The 23,780-nt window shown below is 48.0% G+C and overlaps 1 protein-coding gene across 1 annotated transcript; it reads right to left on the bottom strand.

Moving 5' to 3' along the window:
- Positions 1–1,255: 1,255 nt before the first annotated feature.
- On the bottom strand, positions 1,256–22,982 carry ccr7 (chemokine (C-C motif) receptor 7). Its single transcript, XM_080213414.1, has 3 exons — positions 22,770–22,982; positions 9,373–9,416; positions 1,256–3,124 (listed from the first exon to the last, which is right to left on the bottom strand). The coding sequence occupies exons 1-3, from the start codon at positions 22,783–22,785 to the stop codon at positions 2,012–2,014; spliced, it is 1,173 nt and encodes a 390-aa protein (XP_080069540.1). The 5' UTR covers positions 22,786–22,982; the 3' UTR covers positions 1,256–2,011.
- Positions 22,983–23,780: the final 798 nt, after the last annotated feature.

Genomic DNA, 23,780 nt, shown 5'->3' with positions numbered 1-23,780 from the left:
ACTGAAAAATCCAACAGAAACAAGATGAGCAGCTTGGTGATAAACTGTTCTACATTCATGGAGAAGGAGCCAAACACAAGCATCTTTATCACAGAGGGCCCATTATAACTACAATTTCTACAAATTACAACAGTTAAAGAACAACTTGCATTTACAAAGGGCAGTAATACACTAAACCTAAACAAGGCACATCACAGCAGCACAACAAAATAACATCCCACACAAAGCCACATTTGGTGATACTCAGAGTGATGAGCAGAAGATTGTTAAAGAGGTAGGTTTTGAGAGTATCTTAAAGGTGGAGAGTGAGGTAGAGAGGGTGGAGAAGCTTGGTGGGGTGGTGGGGAGGGGCTCCAGTGCTCAGGACCCCAAGATGCTGAAGACTGCCAACGAACGCTCAAGAGATCGCGGAAAGAGATGAGCAGAGATCGCAGAGAAAGTAGGCGGAGATTGCGGACAGAGATGGGCAGAGATCACGGAGAGAGATACGCAGAAATCGTGGGCAGAGAACGCAGAGAGAGATGGCCCTTGGATACAGTTCCACACACACTGACTCTCACTGGGATACAGTTCCACACACACTGACTCTCACTGGGGTACGGGTCCCACACACACTGACTCTCACTGGGGTACGGGTCCCACACACACTGACTCTCACTGGGGTACGGGTCCCACACACACTGACTCTCACTGGGGTACGGGTCCCACACACACTGACTCTCACTGGGGTACGGGTCCCACACACACTGACTCTCACTGGGATACAGTTCCACGTACACTGACTCTCACTGGGGTACGGGTCCCACACACACTGACTCTCACTGGGGGTCCCACACACACTGACTCTCACTGGGGGTCCCACACACACTGACTCTCACTGGGGTACAGGTCCCACACACACTGACTCTCACTGGGGTACGGGGTCCCACACACACTGCCTCTCACTGGGGTACGGGTCCCACACACACTGACTCTCACTGGGGGTCCCACACACACTGACTCTCACTGGGGTACAGGGTCCCACACACACTGACTCTCACTGGGGGTCCCACACACACTGACTCTCACTGGGGTACAGGGTCCCACACACACTGACTCTCACTGGGGGTCCCACACACACTGACTCTCACTGGGATACAGTCCCACACACACTGACTCTCACTGGGGGTCCCACACACACTGACTCTCACTGGGGGTCTCACACACACTGATTCTCACTGGGGGTCCCACACACTCTGACTCTCACTGGGGGTCCCACACACACTGACTCTCACTGGGGGTCCCACACACACTGACTCTCACTGGGGGTCCCACACACACTGACTCTCACTGGGGGTCCCACACACACTGGCTCAGGTTAAGCACTCACTCACAGTTGAGTTGATAATTGTTGGATCAGACTGTGCCAATATCACTGAATCACAGAATGGTGCAGCTTGAGGGGAGGGGCTGTTTTTTATGATTGCTGACACAATACAGCAGCTATCTGGAACAAGGAAGACACATAATATATTTGACAAAGTGTGTTGGGAAATATTTGATGAAGGATATTATTAATTGGTAAGGATATTGGACTAGATTTGTGGCCAGGATGCGGATACTGGATTGTTAGGCAGGGCAGTGAGAGGGAGATTCAGTGTCTGTCGCAGGAAATAGGCGGAGTGTGTAACACCAGCAAGTTGCCAAATCTGTTAACCCCACAGCCAGCCTGTGAAAGCTGACAAAGTGTATAGAGACACTGAGATTAAATCTGGAGTTAATGAGAGTGATGAATCCTCCTGCGTGTTCAGGGAGGTTTAGAATCGGAAGTGATGGGTCAGTGAGTACAGCAGGGATTTGTGGACATGGTGCTGGTGGGATTACTGTCTCAATGAGAGAGGAAGCTAAAGTTAGGCTGCTTCCAGGACATGTTCACATTTCAGGGAAAGCTCTCCCTGTTTTGGAAGGATTTTGTCCCACTCTGTGTGACTGTCCAGGTGAGGAGAGGCTGGAGTGAGTTGGTGGTGAGCCCTCAGGGTGAGAAGGTGGTGGTGCTGTCAGTGTCAGTAGCAACGGAGCCTCTCTTGCTGTTCCAAGCTTTAACACTGGTGTATTTCAATAGCTTCTCACTGCTCATACAGCCCAATTCCTTCATCAGCTTCAGCAAATCGTGGCGGAACTTCACCCCAATAAAAGCGTACAGGAAAGGGTTGAGGCAGCACCTCACATAGGCCAAACTCTTGGTCACATCGATGGCAACATTCATCTGTTTACTGAAGTTGCAGTTGGTGACAGTGGCATTCACATCATTGATGGTGTCTATCAGCATTACACTGTTATAGGGCAATTGGAACAAGAGAAAGACCAGCACCACTGCAATAATCACCTTGATGGCTTTGTTCTTCTCAAAATTCCTGGCCAGCAGTAGGGTTTTGATGATCACACAATAGCAGAAAAGCATCACCACCAGAGGGATGAAGAACCCGACCGCCAACTGTGTGCCCGCCGTGAACACAATCGTGCTGTTGTCCAGGTTCATTTTACACAGCATCCCGCTGCCACTGGGCTTCTGGTCACTGTAGAGGAGCTCAGGCACGGACAGGAGCAGAGAGAAGACCCAGACACACACCGACACTATCTTACTGCAGTAAACTGCCTTGGAGCGGTGTCTGTGAGCTGAGGCCGCACGCACAATGGAGAAGTATCTGTCAATGCTGATACACATCAGCAAGAGCATCCCACTGAAGAAACTGAGCCTGTACAGCACATAGACAGCCTTACACATCACCTGGCCAAAGATCCACTGCTTGACCACACTCACCGCCCAGAAAGGCAGGGTGAAGAGGAACAGGAGGTCAGCTAAAGCCAGGTTCAGCAGGTAAACATCAGTCATTGTCCTCAGCCGCTTGAAGTAGATGTAGGTGATGACAACCAGGCTGTTTCCCAGAAGGCCCAGCACGGTGATGACTGCGTACACGGGAGGAAGGAAGGCTTGGCGGAAAGATCGAACATCCTCTTTCTGACACTGCTCAACAAAATCGGTATAGTCCACCTCAGGCATCTCCACAGACGAGTAGTCATAATCAGAGGTAGTGCTCAAGGGGGCAGTCATCCCTAACATTGGCTCCTCAGTGCACAAACTCAGCTGGAAGAGAAAACACAGACTCTTCAAAATATTCATACATCAGATTAATTAACACCCACAGAAAGCACAACCCTCCCGCTCAATGTGACAGGCCAAGATCAAAATCCACCAATCAGAGCCAACAACAATATCTCAAAGAATTTCATCAACTTCCCATAGACTTACGCAAGGTACTTACACAGGGATATTTTGGCCCTGGAGGGAGTGCAGAGGAGGTTTACTAGGCTGATACCGGAGTTGAGGGGGTTGAGCTATGAGGAGAGGCTGAATAAACTAGGCTTGTACTCGTTAGAGTTTAGAAGAATGAGGGGAGATCTCATTGAGACGTATAAGATGATGAATGGGATGGATAGGATAGAGGTGAAGAGACTCTTCCCGCTCAGAAAGGACAGTAGGACTAGGGGGCACAGCCTCGAGATAAAGTGGGGGCGGTTTAGAACGGAGTTGAGGAGGAACTTCTTCACTCAAAGGGTGGTGAATCTCTGGAATTCTCTGCCCATTGAAGTGGTGGAGGCTGCCTCACTAAATATTTTTAAGACGCAGGTTGATGGGTTTTTGATAAGCGAGGGGATTAAGGGTTATAGGGAGAGGGCGGGAATGTGGAACTGAGACACGACAGATCAGCCATGATCTTATTGAATGGCGGGGCAGGCTTGAAGGGCTAGATGGCCTACTCCTGCTCCTATTTCTTATGTTCTTATGACGTACAGACCAGTGAGAGTCAGTGTGTGTGGAACTGTATCCCAATCAGAGTCAGTGTGTGTAGAACTGTATCCCAGTCAGAGTCAGTGTGTGTGGGACTGTATCCCAATCAGAGTCAGTGTGTGTGGGACTGTATCCCAGTGAGAGTCAGTGTGTGTGGAACTGTATCCCAGTGAGAGTCAGTGTGTGTGGGACTGTATCCCAGTGAGAGTCAGTGTGTGTGGAACTGTATCCCAGTGAGAGTCAGTGTGTGTGGGACTGTATCCCAGTGAGAGTCAGTGTGTGTGGAACTGTATCCCAGTGAGAGCCAGTGTGTGTGGGACTGTATCCCAGTGAGAGTCAGTGTGTGTGGAACTGTATCCCAATCAGAGTCAGTGTGTGTGGAACTGTATCCCAGTCAGAGTCAGTGTGTGTGGGACTGTATCCCAGTGAGAGTCAGTGTGTGTGGAACTGTATCCCAGTGAGAGTCAGTGTGTGTGGGACTGTATCCCAGTGAGAGTCAGTGTGTGTGGGACTGTATCCCCGTGAGAGTCAGTGTGTGTGGAACTGTATCCCAGTGAGAGTCAGTGTGTGTGGGACTGTATCCCAGTGAGAGTCAGTGTGTGTGGGACTGTATCCCAGTGAGAGTCAGTGTGTGTGGGACTGTATCCCCGTGAGAGTCAGTGTGTGTGGAACTGTACCCCAGTGAGAGTCAGTGTGTGTGGAACTGTATCCCAGAGAGAGTCAGTGTGTGTGGGACTGTATCCCAGTAAGAGTCAGTGTGTGTGGGACTGTATCCCAGTAAGAGTCAGTGTGTGTGGGACTGTATCCCAGTCAGAATTCATGGACAGAATTCTCCAAAAAAAAAGCTAAGTGTTGAATCTGTGTGAAAACTGAAGAATTCAGAGTGAGTTCAGGAACGAATCTCCCACACTCTGTGCACTGCAGACACAACTAGGCCGAATGTCATTAAATTTGAGGGGTCAGGGCCTAAACACTGGAGAGTATGAAACCAGCACGCTGAGCGGAGCACTGCGCACGCGCCGATCCGTCGGTGCCGATCCGTCGGTGCCGATCCGTCGGTGCCGATCTGTCGGTGCCGATATTGGCACATGCACAGTGACCGCTATCTGCTGACCTCCTGAGCACAGGCCAGCCCCACGGCTCCTGCATTGCCGTTTCTCCGCACCCCCCCATGGCCTGATCGCTGTTATCCCCACCATTCCCAGGCCCAACCCCAACCTCTCCTTCTGACCCAGCCTGAAGTTTGCCCCCTCCCCAAATCCCCCTCCTCGATAGTTACCGCTGGCGGACCCTCCGCCTCCCCTCGCAGTGCCGGCACCCCCTCAGCAGCCATCCCCAGCTTAGCTCAGCAGAGTCCCCCCCCCCCCCGAGCCTGCCCCAATCGCTGGCCTCCCCCCCCCCGCCCGATGATTCTGACTGCAGAGAGGCAGTGGGATCCCCTCGCCCCCACCGATTGCCCTCTAGGCCCTGCCCCCATTAGGCCCCACCCACCAGACCCTATATGCCCCCCCGCCCCTTGGCATTGCCCCATGCCCGCTGCTTCTCCCCAGCAATGGGGGTGGGGGCATCACCCCCTGTGTGTTTAAACTGACCTTTCACTCCCATCTTAAACACTCTCCCTCCCACAACACTCAGTGATCTGTGTTTTGTTCCAGTTGCTGCTTGTTGCAATCTCTCACAGCTCCAACATATTCTCCCTTCCTTTAGTCCTGACAAATGACTCAAAACATTAACCCTGTTTTCACTCCGAATAGATCTTACTTGCCCTGAGATTTTCCAGCACCTTCTGTGTTTGTTTCAGATTTCAGCATCTGCAGTATTTTGGGGCTTTTTTTTGCAAAATGATATTTGGAGCTGATTTTCTTTTGGGAAGTTTTGAATGGAGCCCTCTCCTCACCAGCCCTGCCTCTATCCACCCTCCTTCATTCCTCCCTCCTGCACAGCTCCCCAGTTTCTGAGTTGCAGCCTGTGTTGTGAAGGTGTCTCTCGTTCTAGAATCTCAGCATCACTTCCTGCCTCACTTTTCAATTTAAACCACGGACTACAGAGAAAAGCCGAGTTCACACAGCTGAAACTGTCCCAGTGCGACTGCCAAACTCCCCCCCAAAACTCCCCTCACTGGAAGATCTCCTGATCTATTGAGACTGATCCGCCTCTGGGGTAGACTCACCACCAGTGCACTCTGCCCATCGCTGCCGCCTCATTCACATCAATCCCTCTGCCCTCCTCCCTCCCAATAATGAGTACCTCCATCTATCGCAAATCCACATCCAATATTCCCAGGCAAGGTGCCAGTGCCTCTGCCCACTGCCGTGCACAATCCCAATCTTTCCCCTGACATCTCCTCTGTACCTACTCCCCAGCGCTCTAAACCTGTGTCCTTTTGTGGCAGCCATTTCAGCCCTGGGAAAAAGCCTCTGAGAATCCACTCGATCAATACCTCTCATCATCTTATACGCCTCTGTCAGGTCACCCCTCATCCTTCGTCTCTCTAAGGAGAAAAGACCGAGCTCTCTCAAGCTATCCTCATAAGGCATGCCTCCCAATCCAAGCAACATCCTTGTAAATCTCCTCTGCACCCTTTCTATGGCTTCCACATCCTTCCTGTAATGAGGCGATCAGAACTGAGCACAGTACTCCAAGTGGGGTCTGATCAGGGTCTTATACAGAGGCAGCATTATCTCCTCCACATCTTTCTTATAATGCGGCGACCAGAACTGTACGCAATACTCCAAGTGCGGCCGCACCAGAGTTTTGTACAGTTGTAACATGAAATATCTCACATACTCACACACACACGATTTCACACCCTCACACACACTATTGCACATATGCACACACACTATCTCACACCCTCCTAAACTCAATTCCTCGATTGATGAAGGCTAGTACACCATACGCCTTCTTAACCACATCCTCTACCTGCGAGGCCAATTTGAGAATCCTATGAACCCAGGCCCCAAGATCCTTCTGATCTTCCACACTGCTAAGAGTCTTACCCTGAATATTATATTCCTTCATCCCATTGGTCCTGCCAAAATGAACCACCACACATTTATCTGGGTTGAGGTCCACCTGCACTTCTCGGCCCAGTCTTGTATCCTATCTATGTCTTGTTGCAACTTCTGACATCCCTCCACGCTATCCACAACACCTCCAACCTTCGTGTCATCGGCAAACTTACCAATCCATCCCTCCACTTCCTCATCCAGGTCATTTATAAAAATCACAAAGAGCAAGGATCCCAGAACAGATCCCTGGGGCACTCCACTGGTGACCGACCTCCAAGCAGAAAAAGACCCATCTACAACTACTCTTTGCCTTTTGTGGGCAAGCCAGTTCTGGATCCACAAAGCAATGACCCCTTAGATCCCATGCCCCCTCACTTTCTCAATAAGCCTTGCATGGGAGACTTTATTGAATGTCTTGCAGAAGTCCATATAAACCACATCTACCGTTCTTTCTTCGTCAATGTGTTTAGTCACATCTTCAAAAAATTCAGCCAGGCTCATGAGGCATGATCTGCCTTTGACAAAACCGTGCTGACTATTTTTGATCATACTATACCTCTCCAAATGTTCATAAATCCTGTCTCTCGGTATCTTCTCCATCAACTTACCAACCACTGAAGTTAGACTCACTAGTCTATAATTTCCTGGGCTATCTCTGTTCCCTTTCTTGAATATAGGAACCACATCCGCAATCCTCCAATCCTTTGGAACCTCTCCCATCTCCATCGATGATGCAAAGATCATCGCCAGAGGTTCTGCAATCTCTTCCCTCGCCTCCCACAGTAACCTGGGGTACATCCCATCTGGTCCCGGCGAATTATCTATCTTGATGCTATTCAAAATTTCCAACACATCCTCTTTCTTAATGTCCACATACTCAATCTTTTCAGTCCGCCGCAAGCCTGCAGTACAACCACCCAGATCATTTTCCACCATGAATACCGAGGTAAAGTATTCATTAAGCACCTCTGCTATTTCTGCCAGTTCTGTACAAACTTTCCCACCTTCACATTTTATAGTTCCTATTCCTTCACATCTCATCCTTTTACTCTTCATATATTTGTAGAATGCCCTAGGGCTCTCCTTAATCTTACCTGCCAAGGCCTTCTCATGACCCCTTCTGGCTCTCCTAGTTTCCTTCTTAAGTTCCTTCCTACAACCCGTACACTCCTCCAGATCCCTAACATCTCCTAGCTCTCTGAACCTTTTGTACACTTTACTTTTCATTTTGACTAGGTTCATTACAACTTTTGAGCACCACGGTTCCCGTAACCTACCAAAACCTCCCTGTCTCATCGGAACGTTGTCGTGCAGAACTCTAGACAAACATTCCTTGAAAATCTGCAACCTTACTTCGGTACTTTTTCCTGAGAATACCTCCTTCCAATTTACTCATCTAATTTCCTGCCTGATGGCTTCGTATTTCCCCTTACTCCAGATAAACGCTTTCCTAACTTGCCTGATCCTATCTCTCTCCAATGCTAGCGTAAAGGAGATACAGTTATGATCACTATCCCCAAGATGTTCTCCCACTGAGAGATCCAACACCTGTCCAGGTTCATTACCCAATACCAGATCAAGTACAGCCTCTCCTCTTGTAGGTTTATCCAAATACTGTGTCAGGAAACCCTCCTGAACACACCTAACAAACTCCTCCCCATCCAAACCCCTTACCCTAGGGATATTCCAATCAATGTTTGGGAAATTAAAGTCTCCCATCACGACAACTCTGTTATTACTACATCTCTCCAGGACCTGTTTCCCTATCCGTTCTTCAACTTCCCTGTCACTATTGGGCGGCCTATAGAAAATACCCAGCAAAGTTTTCGACCCTTTCCTATTCTGAACTTCCACCCACAGAGACTCCGTAGACAATCCCCCCATGGCCTCCACCTTTTCTACAGCCGTGACACTATCCCTGATCAACAGTGCCACTCCCCCACTGAGTAAAACTCCCTCTACACTGTTCCCCCATCAAACACTCCCAGGACAGGTACAGCACGGGGTTAGATACAGAGTAAAGCTCCCTCTACACTGTCACCCATCAAACACTCCCAGGACAGGTACAGCACGGGGTTAGATACAGAGTAAAGCTCCCTCTACACTGTCCCCCATCAAACACTCCCAGGACAGGTACAGCACAGGGTTAGATACAGAGTAAAGCTCCCTCTACACTGTCCCCCATCAAACACTCCCAGGACAGGTACAGCACGGGGTTAGATACAGAGTAAAGCTCCCTCTACACTGTCCCCATCAAACACTCCCAGGACAGGTACAGCACAGGGTTAGATACAGAGTAAAGCTCCCTCTACACTGTCCCCCATCAAACACTCCCAGGACAGGTACAGCACAGGGTTAGATACAGAGTAAAGCTCCCTCTACACTGTCCCCCATCAAACACTCCCAGGACAGGTACAGCATGGGGTTAGATACAGAGTAAAGTCCCCCCATTGCAGTTTTGACCCATACTGGGATCAGTCGCTATCTTATCTCTGTCACTATTTAAACATCAAAAAAAAACTCGTTACTCACCTGACACACGATGCCCAGACTGAGGAAGGTTTGCAGAATGGAAGCTGAATGAAGAGAAGCAGAGTGAGAGGGGTTAACTGTCTGGTTAACTCATCAATTTGTTCCTGTCCTGATCTCCCTGAGTTATCAGAGGCAGCACAGCCCCTCTGCTCTTTAGTATTTGGAACAAAAAAAGACCAAAGACTTCTCCACTGTGTCTGAAATATATCAAAGTGAATGTTGTATTGATTGCCCTGGACTCTACAGTTTTCTCTGCAGCCTTGAGCAGTGTCTAAATCTCAGCCGGGATTCCCAGTCATAGTTGGACACATTGCTAAAGGGTTTATCTCACTGGCCTCCATCTCAGTGCGCTCCAGCAAGGTATTCAAGCAAATAAATAATGTGAAGAAAAAGCGAGAGAGGGGGCAGAATCTTATTGGAACCAGGCGCTTGAGAGGTGTTAAGAACATAAGAACTAGGAGCAGAAGCAGGCTATGCGCTGACAGGAGACAGAGGACACTGCGAATCTACAGAATGCTGCCGAGAGTGGCACCTTGAAAGTTTCAGAACTGAAATTGACAAGTTTTTTTTGGTAAAGCTTTTAAAAATTGTAGAACAAGACAAGTTGGTGCGGTGAAGACACATCAGGGAGGGTCACCTGTCCACCAACCTGTCCTGGGACTACTCTGCTTGTGTCTGGCCTTTGATATGGCACAGTGGTGAGCACTGCTGTCTCGCAATGCCAGGACCTGGGTTCAATCTCCAGCTTGGGTCACTGCATGTGTGCCGTTTGCATGTTCTCCCTGTGTCTGCATGGGTTTCCTCCCATAATCCAGATGACATGCCGGTTAGCTGCATTGGCCACGCTAAATTCTCCCTCAGTGTACCTGAATGGGTGCTGGAGTGTGGCGACTAGGGGATTTTCACAATAACTTAAATGCAGTGTTAATGTAAGCCTTGCTTGTGACACTAAATAAACTTTAAATTTTCAAAGAGTTCAAACCTTTCCTTGACTCCCCCACAAGCGAACCGCAGACTGGAAGAGAAATGTGCAGGTGTACGCACTAAGATAGCGGTTCAAGTTAGATGCTTATCTGATCACCAGCAAATCCAGACATTAGCGAGGTTTGTGTGGGGGATGCAGAACAAAGTCCTGAAGTGTGTTGAGTAATCACACTGAAGAAATCTGACAGTATTCGCAACGTGTTTGAGCTATGTTACTGATGGAGAGAGATGGCTGTCAGGATAAAGCCATGTTTCTCCCTCTGAATGGAATGATGATGATCGGATAGTTTCCTTTCACAAACGTACACTTTCTTGAAATGTCTTTGAGATGGAATCAGCAGTAACTTTGCTGTTTCCCTGTCACTGTTTTCATTAATGCTTTTGAAAGAAAGTCCTGCATTTATAAAGCACCTTTCACAGCAGTGTGGACAGAACCTGATCATTCTTGTTTGTTTAGGCACCAGTTTCAGAAATTGGAAGCTGGCCCAGGGTTTTCCAGTCCCTCCTGCCCACTGGGATATCACTCTCCACTGGATGGAGGTTTACATAGCGCTGTACCAACCAGGTGTGGGGGTGGGGGGGGTGGGGGGGGGGGGGGGTTGGTGGAAAAGCACCGAGGGGGGGAACCGCAGAATTCCAGCTGTGGACTGGATAAGGAGAAGCTGTTGCTGACCAGAGGACACTGATTTAGGCCAGCAGCAAAAGAACCAGAAGCTTCACAAGGGAATATTGGGCTGAATTTTACCTCCAATCAGGAAATCCCAGTCAGTATCAGAAGGGGATCCTGGTCTCGGACAGGCCATGGTGCTGTTGGCATCCGAGTGGCGGTCCACCCCTCCAAACTGCTGGCCCAGTCAGAGGGCCAATAACTCAGCAGCTTTGACAAGGTCACCCACTGAGGTGGGCATGGCAGAGAGGGTGCCACCCCTTGGCAGACAGGAGCTGGCATTGAAGGGTGAACCCTCCAGCTGCACTGCCAGTATGGCCAGGGTGGCAGCCTTGATGGCTGGGATGGTTTGTGGTGATTAGAGTCACAGAGGTTTACAGCATGGAAACAGGCCCTTTGGTCTAACTGGGGTGACCCTTTAAGGTAAAATAAGGGTCACCTGGCTTGGAGGGCCCAGCTAGGAGTTAGAGAAGGGAATCACCTCTGGGGTGGTGCTCTCTCTTGGGCAGGAGATGTGCAGGGAGCAGCGGGTAGCCTGCTGGTCTCTGTACAGTTTTCTCCTATTAATTAATTTTAATACTCATTAATATTTTTGATGGTTTGAACAGAGTCTGTGCATCATCATAGGGGCCAAGGAGATTCCCTCCCCCAGGAACACACAGACTGACTGTTCTCCACACCTTGTGATCTCCACACAGTGGGGCCACTTGCCAATGGCAGTAAAATCCTGGCTTCATTGTAAAACGGCCATTATTTGTCCAGTTCAGTGAAAGAATTGGCCATTTGGCTGTGGGCAGTGGGTGGCCACACATTGTCCTTCCTGCTTCTGCAAGTTTCCCGTAGAGGCAGGCAGACATCGCACTTCCCTTCCAACACCCTCCAGCACCATCTTAACACCCTCACCACCTCCCCACAATGCTCGAGTTCCTAACATCTGCTTCTTTGCTTCAGGGAGTGAGTTGCTGCAATTTGAAAGGCAAGAGATTCAATAGGAACTTTCAAAAGAGAATTGGGAAAATATTTGAAAGGAAACCTTGCAGGATTTGCAGCAAAGTGCTGGGGAGTGGGATTAATTGGGTCACTCTTTCCAGAGGTCAGCACTAATGCAATGGGCCAAATGGCCTCAGTGCTGTCTGATGATGCTATGAATTGGGAGCAGAACATTTGGGTTTTCCATCAGTCATACAGAGAAAGTCTTAAACAAGTCATGTTCTTGTTATTGAGAATTGTTTTTAACTGTTTTGATGACAGTTTTATCAGAAATGACCTTGAGCTGAGTTATTATGATATTGTCGGGTAGTGGGGAATCAGGGCACGGCAGGATGCTGTAACAAGAATAACTGAGTTGTGAGATTGGCAACAAGAATTAAACAGCAACACACCCAAGCTCACAATTTAGCATTTTCCAGCAAATATTACAACAAAGGTTTAACCTGGAGGTTTCTGTAAGGAGAATTGTTCCTCTCTTTCTGCGTAAATATGAGTATATAAAATCCATAAATTCTACAGAATCCCTACAGTGCACAGGGAGGCCATTCGGCCCATCAAGTCTGCACCAACCACAATCCCACCCAGGTTCAGTTCCTGTAACTTCACATATTTACCCTGCTAGTTCCCCTAAGTTGACACTAGGATCAATTTAGTGTGGGTAATCCACCTAACCCACACATCTTTGGAGTGTGGGAGGAAACAGGAGCACCCAGAGGAAACCCATGCAGATTTGGGGTGAACATGCAGACTCCACACAGACAGTAACCTGAAGCCAGAATTGAACCTGGATCCCTGGTGCTGTGGGGCAGCAGTGCTAACCACTGTGCCACCCTCAAGAATGCATAAAATAAGATTAGATTGTAGAATTGAGAGAAGGAGAAAAGCTGGGCAGAGAGGAGGGGAGAGAGGATGTGACCAGGAATCTGTTCTGGTCAACTGCCATAACCTTTGTTCAAGAAACTCTGAGGCAAAAAAATATTTTGCATTCATATAGTGTCTATCACATCCTAAAGAAAGTGCCTCACAGCTAATGAAGCACTTCTGATGTGCTGGAAGATAAGAAATATAACCAGTTTACTTAGCAAGCCCCACAAATAACAGTTACCCAAATGCTCAGTTAAAGTGCGTACTGATGACATTGAGGGATAAATATTAACTCCAGGACACCAGGGAGAGTTCCCGGGCTTTTCACGGTCATATCACTGGGTGCCCCATTCCAGTGGGCACAAAGAGCCTCAGTTTAAAAGTTCATCCAAAGGCTGTGCCTCTGACAGTGGCCTCAGCACTGGATCACTGGATCACTGGATCAACCTCCACCTGTGCCCACCTGCTGGAGAGAGGGTGGGGGGGGAGTGAAGTGCAGCCCACTGATCCAGAGCACAGAAACATGGAGAGGGAAACTAATGAGAGAGGAATTGGCAATTTTAACCCAACAATTAATCTTTCTGAAATCTGTAAGGTCAATTGCAAGACCAAACTACGAGTGACATCTGTGAAAATCAATGCGTGCTTGCACTTTGGAACTGGCAGTGTCAGAGGGTTAGACCAGATAGAATGAAGGGTCAGAGCCAACCATCCTCAGTGTTGGAGTTAGACTGAAACTGAGGAGCTCAGAAAAGCCAGCCAGCAGCAAGGGCAATACTGAGGGTCCTTTGCTGTGATTCAGCAGGCAAAGAGCGGCTTGCTGACAGTTTAAATCTTTAAACGCTGGTGATTTTATCAATCAAGTTGCTTTGAAACTCAAAGCACCAATCTCCTTACAAATTTAGCAATAATGCCTGCAATATTTATCAGTTTGTCATTCTGAATCCTGACCCACAGAATGTCCTTGGGTTTTATTTGGGACTTGTGTAAATTCAGGCAAAATTCCCGGTTTAGCCAAAGTTTCCAAACAGAAGATTTAGATCCTGGTGAGTGAGTGATAGTGCAGAGACTGCATCTCTGCGGGAAATCCAAAACCTTGGCTATCTCTTCACCTAGAAAGATTTCTGGCTGAAAGAGAAATGTGGTAAAGAAAAGGAAGGAGAAAATGATAGAGGGAGACAAAGAGAGGGAAAGACTAAGAGAGAGGGAATGAAAGAGATAGCAGCAAAACAATGGGAGGGAGTGGCAGAGAGACATAAAGAATTGAAGCACTCATGAAGACATTAGGTGATTATTTGAATGGAACCAATGTGCAGGGGAGAGGGAAAAGGCAGGGGGATGACACTAAGTCATAATGTCCATTTGGAGAGTTAGTGCAGACACAATGGGCCGGATGGCTTCCTTCTGGACTGTAACAATTTTGTGATTCTGTGAAGGGAACAGGAGAGAAGAGAAAAACAGAATAAGCAATATTAACAAAGAAACAGAGAATGAGAAATGGGGACAGAATGAGAATGAGTCAAAGGCAGAACCAAAGAATGAAAATAAAACATTGAGTGGAAATAGAAAATGTAAGCGATTGAAAGATGGAAAATGATTGAGAAAAATAGAGATTCAGGGCATGAGAAAGGCAGGGGTGAGGGAGAGACAAACTGACATTGAGGGGCAAGGAGAGAGCGAGAGACTCAATCACAGATAGAAATAAAAACTGAGGAGGCGATTGAGAAAGAAATCAGAGACCATAAGACATAGGACCAGAATTAGGCCACTCAGCCCATTGAATCCACTCTGCTATACAATCATGGCTGATTTTTTTCTCATCCTCATTCTCCTGCCTTTTCCCCATAACTCCGATCCCCTTATTAATCAAGAACCTATCTATCTCTTTCTTAAAACATCCTGACTACTGCGAGGGGGCGTGGACATAACATCAGGGTCTTTTTACCTTTGAGTAACTTAGACAGGCACATGAGTGGGTTGGAGATGGGTGGATATAGGAGATTGTTTTAAATAAGGTTCATTAGCATTGGGGTGTCCCTGGTAATGTAAAAGGATGTGGTATGATAATAATGTTTTTCTCTTTTCATTCACAGGTTTTAAGTCGGTCCGTCTTGTTGTCCAACGAGGGGCATACACGCGATGGGTCGTACTGGGGCTGCTCTTGGTTGTTCGAGATTGGCCTAGTGCTTCATGTGGTTAGTGTGTGCCTAAACTGGACCAGATACTGGGCAAGACGACAGCTCAGTGACTATCACTGATTGCTGTGCAGACACATGGATTTGGGCCAGTGTCTGTGGGAGTTTGCGCATTCTCCCCGTGCTTGCGTGGGTTTTCTCCAGGTGCTCCGGTTTCCTCCCACACCCCAAAGATGTGCTGTTAGGCTGATTGGCAGGAATAAATTGTCCCTAAATCAGATTCCCTCAATCTGGATGGCCATAAAACATTAGACAGGGGTCGCGGGTGGAGAGGGGGACTGGTGGTGTTGAGATGGCGGCGTGGGCTCGTTGGGCCGAAGGGCCTGTTTCCCGGGCTGATTTTGTTCTTTGTGATTCCTCAATTCTGTGAGATTCTGTGCCTTCTGATCCTATGTCACTTCTTGCTATCGATTTAACTTCATTCCTTCCTAACAATGCTCCCTTTGCCCATCTGCCTGTCCGTCCGATAGGACACATATCCTTGGATATTTAGATCCCAGCCCTGATCCCTTTGCAGCCACGTCTCTGCGATGCCCACATGTGTACAACAAGCTGATTTATCTTGTTCTGTATACTGTGCACATTTCGGTACAACATTCTTAATCCTGCATTGACCACTTCCCGCCTCATACATGTCACCTTTTTTGCTCTGCCTGAGGTTAGATTCCTGTCACTTTCTATAGTCTCTGTTTTATTATGTGGTCTAGAAACGTTACTAACCTCTCCTGAGCCCTCAGCTCCGTTAACCTGCACTTCCACCCTCCTTTTATTTTGATTTTCTAATTCTCCATACAGCTGAACCCTCCCCACTATTTGGAGGTGAGGGGAACTCTGAAATGGAGGAGATAAAATGAGAGACAAGTAGAACGAACTAGATACGAGAGAAGAATCGATAAAAGAGAGAATGAGAGAAAGGGAACAAGAATAGAGTAAAATATTACAGAGTTCTTTGTCAATAATGGGAAACTCTCTCTTGTTGGTCAATGGATACACTTTCTCACACCTTTCACACTGACTTTACCCCATGGAGAGAGAAGGATTGAATGCAGCCCTCTGACCTAAATTCTCCATTTACTATCTGAGTGTGGGCTGTGAATAAATGGGATTCAAATGTGTATGAGGAGATTAAAGGAGGGAAACGGTGTAGCGAGGCAGAGGAGTCTAGCGTAGGGTGACAGAGTGTAGGAACTAGCTGGTGACCTACGCTGGGTGAAGGGTTTGGATGGAGAGTGGGGGGAAATGGACTAGAAGCTGGTATCAGGTTCCAGAGCTGCAGGAAATCAGAGATGAGGAGAGGTGAGACCATGGAGGGACCTGGGAGCATGAACTAGAATTTTGAAATCGAGGGGTTGCTCGACAAAGCTCAGTGTGGGTCACTGACCACAGGGATTGATGGATGAGCTGGAGTGAGCTAGGAGAGAGGCAGTAGTGTTTTAAATGAGTCTGGTTTACACAGAGAGGAGGATGGAGCCTGGCCAGCTGTCCATTCACAGTCAAATCTAAAGGTTGGATCAGAATGTCAGCAGCAGGTGAATTGAGGCAGGGAGGGGGGGCAGGGAGGGGGGGTGCGGGGAGGGGGGGCGGGGAGGAGGGGCGGGGAGGAGGGTAGGGAGGGGGCGGGGGGGCGGGGAGGGGGGCAGGGAGGGGGGGGCGGGGAGGAGGGGCAGGAGGTGGGCGGGGGGGGCAGGGAGGGGGGGGGCGGGGGGGAGGGGCGGGAGGTGGGGCGGGAGGTGGGCAGGGAGGTGGGGGCAGGGAGGTGGGGGGCAGGGAGGGGGGCAGGGAGGGGGGTGGGGAGGAGGGGCAGGGAGGGGGGGCAGGGAGGGGGGGGCGGGGAGATGGGGGCGGGGGGGCGGGGAGGTGGGCAGGGAGGGGGGGGCGGGGAGATGGGGGCGGGGGGCGGGGAGGTGGGCAGGGAGGAGGGGCGGGGAGGAGGGGAGGGAGAGGGTGGGCAGGGAGAGGGTGGGGAGAGGAGCAGAAGCAGGGGCAGGGAGGGGCAGAGCAGGGGCAGGGGCTGAGAAAAGGCAGGGGGGGGCAGGAACAGGGGCAATGGCAGGGGCAGGGTTACAGGAGGGGAATAGATGGGCCTTGCTGATTAAGGGGATATGAGATCAGAAATTGAATTCATTGCAAAGAGGGCACCAAGGTTCTGGTTCTATGTCACAGACAGTCTGATCCAGTGTCACGCTGTGACTGAGAGGGATGGAGTTGGTGAAGGATTGGATTTTATTCCCATAAATAAAGAAATGGCTTCAGTTTCTCCAATATTTCACTGAAGAAAGGTATAAGACATCCGGATTGGGTGTCAGATAAAAGCTATTGGATCATTCTTCCCACTGTGCCAGGCCCCGGGCCTCCCTTCCAGTCTAAGCCGAAAGGTTTTGGTCCCTTTTCCATTTAATATTTGTTCTTCTACACTAGGGAGGCCAATGCTGATTGGCTGACCGCTTGGTGTAGCACCTCCGTTCAGTCCAATGACCCCGAGTATCTGATTATCCAGCGTTTTCATTCGCTGTCGCACTCAGACTCTGATATCTGCATCCTCCACTTTCCACTGAACCTCCACATAAATTGTGAGACATCAGCTCACCTTTCGAAGAAGCACCTTGTAACCTTCTGACTCCACAGTGAGTTCGATCAGATTGCATCATCACCCTGAGTTTCTTCAGACAGCTGTTTGTAACAATAATAACACCTCCTCTCAAACCACTGGTTGTTTTTGGATTTGACCCATTACCATTTCCTTTTGCTTTTCATCATCTCCCTTTTGACCTTTAACCTCTGCTGTGTTTCACCCTATCGTTAACCTTCCCCTTTTGTTCTCTCCTCCCCATTTCCCCCTTCCAATTTGTTCAAACCCGCCCATCACATCTCTAACCTGTCCTGGATGGACACCATCAGCCCAATTCAACTCTGCTTCTCTCTCCACACAAACCGCCCGACCTGCTGGCCATTCATCTTCTATCTCTGATGGACAGTTGGACAACTCAGAGCTGACAGAGATGATGTGGCTGAATGTAGACAGGGAGAAGGCAGAGGGATTCAGAGGTAATGGTCCAGCAACAGAAAGCGAAGCCAATTCAGGTCCTGCTATGGCTATAACTGAGTGGTGGACCAATGGGGAGGACAGTTCTCTTCAATCTCAAAGTGGTGGTGAGATATTGGAGGGTTATCTAGAAACAGTTAAAAACTTACAGCTAGAGACATCACTTGGGAATTGCTGAGGCGAGCTGTACTCAAGAGGCAGCTGGATATAGAACTTGGAGTGAACGGGATCAAAGGTTATGGGGAGAAAGCTGGATTAGGCTATTGAGTTGGATGATCAGCCACGATTGTAATGAATGGTAGAGCAGGCTCAAAGGGCTGAATGGCCTCCTCCTGCTCCTATCTTCTGTGTTTCTATGAGATTCGAGGTTGAACAGTAGCTAGAGCAGTGAGTAGAGGTGGAAGCTTGAGGCTGGATCGGGGGTTTGCAGGATTGGTCTGCAGTTTGAGGTTCAGGGTTCAGATCAATACTGGGCCAGAGAGTTTGGTTATTATTCATATTTGTATTTCTGGGACTCTCCCAGTTGAGGATTTATAAGAATTTTTCAGATAAATACCATGACTGAGAATCAGGCGACACTCTCACTTTCATCAGCGCGCGCCGTCCCTGACTAAAGATCAGGCAAGGTGTAGAGAGCAATTAGTCATTCATGTTGCTTACTTTCTGCTACAAAGCCATGCAAACTGTCTAACCACAAAGTCAAGTTTCATTATCTACTCAGTCGATACAAAATGCCTGGAGAATTTACCAATTAACAGCACAGGCTCCCTCTTTGCACGTGCGGAGTGTTAGGATATAATGAATAAAAGCTCCGTGACTGGGAATGAGCAGCTGTCGCTCAGGAATTCCCAGGTTCCTAGGAAAAGTTCCCCAGAAGAAACTCGTCCAGCCTTTCTCACTGCAGCTCTGAAATGTTGTGGATGTTTGACCTCCTGTTTGATTGAATATTCCTTTCAATTCCATTCTCAATGCTGAGGAAGCATAAATCATCAAAGTGCCATTCAGACCATAAGACATAGGAGCAGAATGAGGCCACTCGGTCCATCGAGTCTGCTCCATCATTCACTCATGGCTGATATTTTTCTCATCCCCATTCTCCTGCCTTTTCCACATAACTCCTGATCCCCTTTTTATCTATCTCTGTCTATCTCTATCTCACTCAATGACTTTGCATGTGTGTGGGCACTTCTTTGAATTTGTTATCTGACAGATATTTCTAGAAAGGTCGATATGACTGAATGTTTTATGAATCACTGATTCACTGCTGCTAACTTTTATGTCCCTCACTCAGTGAGACAGTTTATCATTCCTGGTAGCTGCAAACGGCCTGAGCTGGTCTTCAGGAGACACACTGCGATATCCAGAGAATCCCTTCTGTTCATCCCATTTCTCTAAGTGTTCTGAAGTGGCACACACAGCCAGTCACATCACACTTTGAAGAAAATAACAAAAAGATTTAAAAGAATTCACCGGGATAAGCCTGGAACCAGAATATCTCTGAATTGACCTATGAGTGAACTTAGGTTTTCACTTAACAGCAAGTAAAATTTGATGCCTTAGAACAGAAATAGATGGTTGTGGTTGTGGCAAGTCAGTCGTCTCAGTTCCAGGACATCACCAGAGGAGTCTCTCAGGGCAGTGTCCTAGATCCAACCATCTTCAGCTGCTTCATCAATGACCTTCCCTCCATCATAAGGTCAGAAGTGGGGATGTTCGCCGATGATTGCACAATGTTCAGCACCATTCACAATCCTCAGATACTGAAGCACTCCATGTCCAAATGCAGCAAGATCTGGACAATACTCTGAATGAGGCTGATACATATTAAATAACATTCACACCACAGAAGTACCAGGCCTTGACCATCTCCAACAAGAGAGAATCCAACTACCACCCATTCACACTCAGTGGCATTAACATCACAGAATCCCCCACTATCAATAGGTAGGGAATTAACATTGACCAGAAGCTGAACCAGACCAGTCGAAGTACTGTGGCTCTGAAAGCAGGTCAGAGATTCAGAGCCAGATTTTTGTACTAAGGTGTTTAGCTCAACTTGGTAAGCCTCCCTACTAGCAGATACTCCTTCGTTTAAAGGGTCCAAATAGACCTACTTTTCACCTCATTAGGGGAGGGGATGGGTGGTAGTTGAGGTGGGATTGAGTTGGGCATGCTGATTCGAAACCTTATTGTAGGCAGCTACAGGGGCAGGCGAGAGTCAAGGCGAACAAAACAAACAAGTCCTTTAATAGCGTGTTTAAACTGTCAATTAAACTGTGAATTCAGAACCCCCTGCTATGATAATTATATTTTGAAACTCAGCCAAACATTTATAACAACATATGCATAGCCCTTGGGAAATCTCAACATAGATTTTTATTAAAATTGAGGAAATGGTGTGTCATGTTTTTTCTAACCTACATTCGATGGCCTGTCAATCAAAATAATCTAACAGATGGTGTTTTCTTCAATGCTCTTTTCAATAAGTCTGTTTTTTTTTCAAAGTTTAAAGAGCAGGAGATTTAGAAGACTTCAGATTGGGACACTTAAACAGACCTAATCCAACCTTCATAAACGTTTACAATTACTCAGTCAAGGCTCCCTCACCGGAGCTTAGAATCCCTGAAGCAGTGAAAATAGAGTCTGTGGGATGTCAGAACCAGGATCTTCAGTTTCCATTCAGACGGAGGAGTTTCAGCAAGAAAATATTGTGAGAAGTCCAAAGCTGCATTTTACAACAAAGTGAAAGCCTGATGCGATTGTCCCCTTGTCAGTGTCAGGCTGCAATTCCAAATGGTCCATGTTAGGGACCTTATCATCATAAATTATTATGCAGTTATCAGACCCATACGCTGGAATCATCACCCTCGTCCATCCCCCCGCCTTCATCCCACCCCCCTTCCAAACTACCACCACCCCCCCAACCCAAATCCATGGCAGCATGCTGTTAGAACAGTATAAAGCATGCCTGGTCTCCAAAGGCATGTGCCTGGAGAACAGACATCCCTGTGAGTGCAGTGCTCAGAGGAGAGGGCCATGCACAGCTAATGCCAGCTTAATGCAGGGTAGTGCCAGGGTGGGGCGGGGGGAAGGAGGGGGTAGCTGGGTGAACCGGATTGCTGGCTGTGTGGCTGGGTTTTCAAAGGCCTGATTGACTGTTGGAGTTGGTGAATCAGAGTCAGTCTCTCCGGTAGTACGCAGGGGGCCCGTGACTTGAAGATTTTTTCATTGTAACTGAACATGGTGGAGAAAGCCAGCACTGCCATCAGCTGTTTCAGTACCGCTTCTCCTGACCTTTCCAATATCGGAGAATATCCCATAACCAAGACAAAGTTAAAACTGCCAAGTTTGTGTGAATCATACTTCCCCTCTTCCACACATTGGCAAAAAATGGGATCTGTTGGGAATGGAGGCAGGATCACTGTATCCAGATTCCATCTTCCATTTTTATAATCTGCAGTGTCTTCCCGAATCCACAACAATCCAGCCTGACACTTCTGTAGTGAGTAACTCACCTCCTGACTCCCCGAAACCTGTCCACCATGTCAGGAATATGCCCCACTTGCCTGGATGGACGCAGCTCCAACAATTCGAGAAGCTCAACACCATCCAGCCCTCTTGATTGGAACCCCACCCACCCCTTTCAACATTCACTCTCTTCTACACAATAACGGCCGTGTGCACCATCTACAAGATGCATTTCAGGAACTCACCAAAGCTTCCTTAACAGCATTTTCCAAACTTACAAGTTTGACCATCCAGAAGGACAACAGCAGCAGATACCTGGGAACACCCCCACCTGCCAGTTCCCCTCCAAGTCACTCGCCATCCTGACTTGGAAATATATCGCCGTTCCTTCCCTGTCATGGGTCAAAAATCCGGGAATTTCCTCCCTAACAGCACTATGGGTGTACCCACACCACATGGACTGCAGTGTTTCAAGAATGCAGCTCACCATCACCTTCTCAAGGGGAAATTAGGGACAGGTAATAAATGCTGGCCCAGCCAGCAAAAAAGGAAAGCTTGCCATTATTTACTGATCTCCAGTGACAAACACTGAGAATCCAGAACAAATGTAACATTCAGCTGGGTAAGGAGTTAGGACATGTTGAGGAAATTCTAATTTAATTCCCATTTTAAAGTGATGCATTTTGTCCACACTTTATTTCACATTTGATTTGAACATCAGTCAACATAATTTATAACAATATTAACAATCAAAGTTCTGCACAGGTTTGCTGTCAATATTTTCCAGTTATAACTTCCTATGTTGACATTTACAATGCTGGTTTTCCATGTAGACAGAACATCCTGAGGTTACGCCTCCCATAACTGGTGGTCACATAACAACAACAAAACCTTTGACAAAAGGTCATCTGAACTCAAAATGTCAGCTCTTTTCTCTCCTTACAGATGCTGCCAGACCTGCTGAGATTTTCCAGCATTTTCTCTTTTGATTTCAGATTCCAGCATCTGCAGTAATTTGCTTTTAATAATGAAATCACATCTCGACCTTCCCTCCCAGCTTGCCTCTCCTCCTGTTGTCTATATCCTGTGCTTGAGAATTTATAGGTATTTTCTAATAAGACTCTCCCAATGAGACAGACAGGTCAAATATCTGCTCACACTCAGAGAAACGACAGTGTGTACTTACCCCTGGGTCCAGCCATGGTTATTTCAGTAAAAGCTGCAAAATGTCAGTGAAGTCTCGGTCACACGGAGGAAGTCTCAGTTTCTGTCCTTAGATGTGATCTGGTGAAATCTGGTGAAAACACGTCAGGAAATGTAAGAATGTTGATTTCTCTCCGTCTGTCACTTTTCAAGTGCAGGCTGTGGAACGTAGCTTCTGCTGTGAGCTGTTCACCACGTGTGTGAACTCAGCACTGTCATCCTCTGACAAGCTGAAGGTTAATGAAATGAGGCAGAGCGAGTGAGGGAGGGAGATAGGGAGGGAGGTGAGCGATTCGAGGGACTTCCCGATCAGCTGATGAAAAAGGCAATGCGATATCTGAAGTTTACACATGGCTGAGTGATACGGTTAGGAATATAACTGACGTCAAAGTAAAAGTAAACTTTATTTATTCGTCACAAGTAAGGCTTACATTAACACTGCAATGAAGGGTCATTAAAACACTTATGTAATAATACTGCATTGGGTGGTACGGTGGCAGAGTGGTTAGTGCTGCTGCCTCACAGCGCCGGGGACCCGGGTTCAAATCTGGTCTCGGGTCACTGTCAGTGTGGAGTTTGCATGTTCTCTCCGTGTCTGCGTGGGTTTCCTCCAAGCGCTCCGAGTCCCTCCCACACTCCACACTTGGGTTGATTGGCCATGCTAAATTAACCCTAATGTCAGGGGCACTTGGAGGGTAAATGCATGGGGTTATGGGGATACGGCCTGGGGATTGTGGCCAGTGCAGACTCGATGGGCCGAATGGCCTCCCTTTGCGCTGTAGTGATTTATGGACTTTATGGAAGTTACTGTGAAATTAGTTGGGGACAGTTGCAGATTTCCTCACCTGGGTGACACACAATCGCTGGGAATGTCACACACTGGGGATTTACTGGAAATTCAGTGCGTGTTAGAACTTTACCACAAACACAAAGAGGGAGTTTTACCCTGCTTTAACTTTGCTTTGGCGAATCATAGAATCAGACAGTGCAGAAG

The sequence above is a fragment of the Carcharhinus amblyrhynchos genome, chromosome 27 (genome assembly GCF_965287045.1).
Source record: "Carcharhinus amblyrhynchos chromosome 27, sCarAmb.v2.hapA, whole genome shotgun sequence".
Taxonomy (NCBI): Eukaryota; Metazoa; Chordata; class Chondrichthyes; order Carcharhiniformes; family Carcharhinidae; genus Carcharhinus; species Carcharhinus amblyrhynchos.
Note: the sequence above shows the minus strand (reverse complement) of the source record. Positions and strands in the feature narration are given on the sequence as shown.

What these genes read in the sequence shown, in the direction of transcription:
- ccr7 (XM_080213414.1), bottom strand. An exon ending in GTCTGGGCATCGTGTGTCAG is followed by an intron (nt 3,125 to 9,372) that starts GTGAGTAACGAG and finishes TTTCTCTTCCAG; the next exon opens with CTGAGTTTGTGCACTGAGGA.